The sequence below is a fragment of the Diachasma alloeum genome, unplaced genomic scaffold (assembly GCF_001412515.2).
Source record: "Diachasma alloeum isolate Michigan unplaced genomic scaffold, Dall2.0 Dall_scaffold_01050, whole genome shotgun sequence".
NCBI lineage: Eukaryota > Metazoa > Arthropoda > Insecta > Hymenoptera > Braconidae > Diachasma > Diachasma alloeum.
Window position 1 is genome coordinate 9331 of NW_021681162.1, and position 5847 is coordinate 15177.

General features: G+C 43.9%; 1 protein-coding gene across 1 annotated transcript; it reads right to left on the minus strand.

Moving 5' to 3' along the window:
* Positions 1 to 1021: 1021 nt before the first annotated feature.
* LOC107045675 lies at positions 1022 to 1572 on the minus strand. Its single transcript, XM_015268007.1, has 2 exons — positions 1525 to 1572; positions 1022 to 1447 (listed from the first exon to the last, which is right to left on the minus strand). Exons 1-2 carry the CDS (start codon positions 1570 to 1572, stop codon positions 1022 to 1024), a joined length of 474 nt encoding a protein of 157 aa, XP_015123493.1.
* Positions 1573 to 5847: the final 4275 nt, after the last annotated feature.

The window sequence follows — 5847 nt, forward strand, 5'->3', positions numbered from 1 at the left end:
CGGAAGGATGGTTTTCTAAATAGGGCTCCCTTGATATCCTCTATCCCTGTTGAGGTTGTTAGTGTTTTTATAGATCCCCAAGCCCTCTCGATATCTCCCTTTGAAATATCCTTGAGATTTGGCCAACATTCTTCCTTGATCATACTGGACAGTATATCCAAAGTCCCTCTAGTGTTCATCCAGGGCAGACAGTTCGATGCAACCGTATTTGGAACACCGCTAGTCTTCCTCGATCCGTGTACCGATCTTCCTCCCGGTTTCTCTAAAGTACACTTTTTCGCATGAGAGGGGTGGTGATGGGAGGTAGTATTGAGATACCTATCTGTATGTGTTGGCTTGCAATACACCTCGTGGCCGAGAGTGCCATCCTTGTTGCGTCGAAGCAGGACCGCTAGAATTGATAGACATCCGTCTTGTTCAATTTCCATGGTGAACTTGATGGTGTATGCTGAGAATTCGAAAACTCCAACAATTAGTTTAGGCCAGTCTTCCCGTGTGACCAGATGACAAAGATATCGTCCATATACCTGAACCACACAATAGATTTTAGAGGTGTTGACTGCAATACTTCGTTCTCAAAGTGTTCCACAAATATATTTGTAATAATCAGGGAGATGGGGGAACTCATGCCTGCTCCTGATTTTTGCGCATAGTACTCTCCTTCGAACTGGAAATATGTAGAAGTCACGCAGTGCTCAGTCAAGGGCAAGAATTGGGGAGAAATGTCCTTGGATTTCAGGATGATTTCCAAGGTTTCTGGGATTAGAACATTTGTGAAGAGTGATTCCAAATCAAAACTCACTAGGATATCATTCAGTGAAGTCCTGAGATTTCTCAGTTTATTGACGAAGTGCAGTGAGTTCTGGATGTATGAACCATTCAAGCCAGTCAACTTTTGGACTGGTTCCGTAAAAAACTTGGCCAGTTGGTAAGTTGGCGCTCTAATGTTGCTGACAATGTGATTGAGAGGAACAGACTCTTTATGGAATGTGGGGAGTCCTTAGACTAAGGGAGAAAAACATTATTTAAGAATGAGTACTTGCGTCAGATCGGCCGAGAGACCAGCCTTCTTCAGGAGATCAGCAGTTTTTCCCTCAATTATACGAGTCGGATCCTTCTTGAGTTTAGTGTAAATTCTGGAATCACCAAACATTGCACTGAGCTTTCCGGAGTAGTCGTCCTCATCCATAACCACCGTCGTATTGCCTTTGTCCGTCGGCAGAATAATGATATCATTATGCTCCTTTAGACTACGCACTGCAAGAGGTTCCACCCTGGTGATATTGTCACTAGTGGATGTAGCCTTGTGAAAGATGTCGGACAACTGCCTCTGGATCTCATTGCCATTCTCCTCGATCCGACTGATGATTTCCTCAGTTGAAATTTTTTTGGGCGCAACAGCAAAGTTGTGTCCTTGTGCCAACACTGACACTTGTGCTTCACTGAGCTGATAATTGTTCAGATTCTTCACAGTGTGAGTGAGGGTCGGGACTTTCTCCTAGGGGATAAACCTTTTGAACTTACCCTTTTGGCTCTCAGTTCTCGTCTCAGCTGTTCGGACTGATTGTTCATGTATACATGAACAATCCGTCCGAACAGCTGACACGAGAACAGCTATAACACGGCCAACCGTCTCTTACAGCTGAGAATCCAACGTGTGAGCCAGAAGAAGGTGTAAGGATATTTTTCCGGGTTGTTCACCCAGGAAAAACCCGAACTACTTTTTAGCCTTCTCTATTGCTCATATGTTGGGCGTCAGCCAAACCTTTATAGAAGGTTCGACGAAAACTGGCCTCTGCGACAATCTCGTGTACTCAGAGGACTTTTCTGGCTGGACAATTGATTGCCTACTTTGGTCTACCCCGATACAGCCTTTACAGTCGCCCATTTAGAACCCCTGTATGTCGGACCACTTTCCCTTAAACATATCTGGGCGAGTTCTGAAATAGCGAAAGGCTAGTAATTTCCTCCAGACTTTCAGAGCTTGCGGATCCGTCCAAAACCGCTATGCCTTCAGTCTGTCATTGGTCTGTGGCTCTTCTCATCTAGTCCCGGCTCCTCCAGCCGCTTCTAGATGTCTCTTCCAGTCTCTCTTTATAATTTCAAGAGTTAAACTATCTTTTTAGAGTATTTCAACCCGTAACGAGAAAATCTTATTACAAAGGTGAAGATCCTAGAGCTGTCTGCAGAGACGGCCCAGGTTCTTTTGAGCCACTGCTATTCTGTTCTTGACCAGTCGCAGTGAAGCTTGGCGGAGAATGGAATTGATCTGCTTTGAAGGGATAGAATTCCTCAGACGGCAGAATTTTGGGATCACTTAAAGATCACGGCACCTCTTCAAAAAAGTTAGGGAGCACAATTGGACATGCAAGGACTTTCTATGTTTGGTGAATAAATTCACTGATCCAAGAATAGCCTCTTCGTGGAGGGGTTTTGAGGCTTTCACGGCCATGGGTATTGATATCATTGGCTTCCGGATGGATGCCGCTTTTGGTTTCAGCGTTGCGGCGACATTTCGCAAACATTGCAGGGTGCATCTTCAGGGCTATGAGGTCCGATTCGAAACTCCGATATCTGGGGGTAGTCCTTACATGTCCTGATCAATTCAAAATGATTGGCAGCCCTTCTCCTCTCCCCTCCTGGTGTTGTTCCGCAGAGCACAATTTTCTGATCCTTATTTTTATTTGCTTCACGAATGACATTGATAGTGCTATATCAAATTGTAATTATATTGTCTACGCTGATGACCTGCAGATTTATCTTTATTGTAAACTGAATGAGCTTGATGCTGCTGTTGACTTGGTCAATGTAGATGCGGAGACTATTAGCCGTTGGGCTGATAAGAACGGACTGAGATTAAATGAATCCAAATCCCAATGAATTCTACTCGGTTCTCCCAAAATTGTGAACAGCTTGAATGATATTCCAAAAGTCTGTGTCACGGGTGAACTCAGCTAGTTGTAAAATCTAGGAGTAATTCTTGATGCCAAGCCATCATGCCGGGTTTAGGTTCGATCGGTTGCCGCTAAGGCTCACTTTTCACTGCATCAATTGAGAGTTTTTAAACAGTTTTTACCTAGTCATGTTCGTGTATGGTTGGTCAAGTCCCTAGTTCATCCTCATCTCGACTATTGTAATGTCCTATTAACGAGCTGTTCTAGTGAGATCCATTACAATCTCAAGAAATTGATCAATAGTGGAATTAGGTTCATCTACAATCTATGGAGGAATGACCATATCAATCCGTCTGATGTAAAACTGAAAGGCTTAGGCTCATGTCTAAGTATCAAAGACTATTGTTCTCGGGTAATCTGACGTATAAAATTGTAGCGAAGAAAACACCACTTTACCTTGCTGATCGATTAATATTCAAAAGAGACGTAAACCAGAAAACTCTGAGCGGTATTGCTTTAGATCTTAAAATTGTAAACTCCAGAATCAACTATGGTCTTGCATTCTTCTCTGTCTGCAGCGTCTCTATGGAATTCAATTCCTCTATGCATCAGCGATGCCAGTGGGGAAAAACCCATGTGGGGAAAAATCCCACGCGTGGGATTTTCGTGCGCAGCTCTCTCGCGCACTCCCCAGGTCCCCACTGCTGGACAGACGCAAAGCCCATAGCTGAAACCTAGCGAATTTAATTCCGGAAATAATCCTTCAAATAGGAAGCAAATGAATGTCATGCGGAACAAAAATAAATGACATTAGTGCAACATTTTACTTATTAATTATTTAATCTGTGTTCCCTCTTCCTGATTTATTCGTATCCGTCCAAGATTTACAAACTTGAGACGGTCTTTTAATAGTCTTCCAACCAATGTTGGGCATAATTGATTGAAAAATTGATTTCAAAATAGAGATTAACGCGTGAAAATTTAAGGCAAACTTCCTTTTTATACCACTGATAGGTAGGAAACTTTCTGAGATCGTGGCAATGAAAATTTCCGGAGTAGAGATCGAAATAAAGGGAAAAATAAAATAAAAACACGAAATTCAATATGGGTAAAACAAAGGGTCACAAATAAGAGTCAAAATGAAGGGTCACGAGGTTTAGGTCTGAAAGTCCGAAATAAAGGTAAGAATGAGTAGGTGATAAACAAGGGTAAAAGGTAACTATTTTGTTCATCTAACGAAAAATGAAAAATTCTGACGCGCCGAGAGAGTATTATTTTGCGAACAGTCAGCTGTAAAAAGCAGTGGTAAAAGATTCGATCTAGAATGTTGGAGATGCAACTTCGATTTCCGTCAAGCCGTTTTTTTCTAATTTGTAACGAGATTTTCTCGTTACGGGTTGAAATCCCCTTAAAAAGATACGTGAACTCTAAAATTGAGACATGAGGCGATATCTAGAGGCGGCTGAAGAAAGCCGCGACTAGATGAACTGAGCGACAAACCGATGAAAGACCTAAGGCATAGCGATTATGGGTGAAACCGCGACCCCTGGAGGTCTGGAGGACGTTACTAGACTATCGCTATTTTGGAATTCGCCCAGCATGTGCTAGGGGAAAAGGGGCCGACGTACAGGCTGTCCAACTGGGCGATTCCATAGGCTATGTCAGAGTAGACTAGGGACCAACGGCCAGGTGAGAGGACTGGTGCCCCCGGGATCCCGTCGGGTTGATTGGTGGGGATAGGGTAACGGAATGACCTATCGTCGCTGAGATATCCAGACTAGGGGGAGAAGGTCCTAGTAAGATTCTGAGTTAGTCGAACGCGGACGCTCGAGCGGGGAAGTCGAAAGGATTTCTCCGATATATACTGTGGTGTTGGCTTGAAAGATGGCCACGGGAATGGTGGGCGAATAGCTCAGCGCAGCCAGGTGTATAACTGATGGTAGCGAGCGTACGGGGATGCTCGTGCATCTCCCACAAACGGAAAAAAGAGTTATTTCGGAACTCGTAGTGACGACTTTGTTGTTTCCGGCGTTATCCGGCTCGGCGAAACAAATGTCGTACGCATGGGCCCTGGGTCTGGAGTAGAGATCGTCCTCCTGTCGACCCGACCATGTGCCGACATTCGAGTACCCGGAGACGGTGACGTGCGATGACCGAAGTGGTAACTGGTGGCCGAGAGCATGGGTGGTCGTGAAGTGGGTAACAGTGTTCCACTTTGGTCGGATCAGCCTCTCGGCGTCCCAGGCTCTAAGGAGTCCCGGCTGATTCGCATCTAATTCTGAAAACACTCCCGAGTCGAAATACTCGGGAGGCGAAAGCCTACTGAGAGAGTGAAAAACCCTCCAGGACGAGAATAAATTCACTTTACATGGATGATTAGGCCGTGAGGCTTAATTTCCAGCCTGAAATAGTGACTGGTGACGTTTGGCATAAGATACTCCTGGTGGACCTCGCCCACTCTACCGTGTCACACTGATGCTAGCTGGGCAACCCTTTGCCCGGCCACAGAAGTCCTCTGAGTGGACGCGTTTGCCTCAGAGGCCGGTTTTCGTCGAACCTCTCATGAAGGTTCGGCTGGCGCCCGACTATTGAGCGATAGAGACGGCTAAAAAGTAGTTTGGATTTTTCCTGGGTGAACAACCCGGAAAAATATCCTTACAAATTTTTTAATTTTTTTCCAATTTTTTCATTTTTTTTTTGTTTAAGGAATTTCTATATTGGGTGTAGATGTTCAGATATCATCCAATTTTTTTTTTTTTTATAAAGCCCAAATTTAATATGAATTTGAATATTGAAGAGATTAAAGATGAATATTAATGGACAATGAGAATGGTTATTGACTAAAGCATTTTCAATAGAACTTTGACAAAAAAGCTTTGATCAACCGCGGATACGGCAATTATAGAAATATACAAATCGTACTTCTAAATCTTTCGAGACTTATTCATTTTCT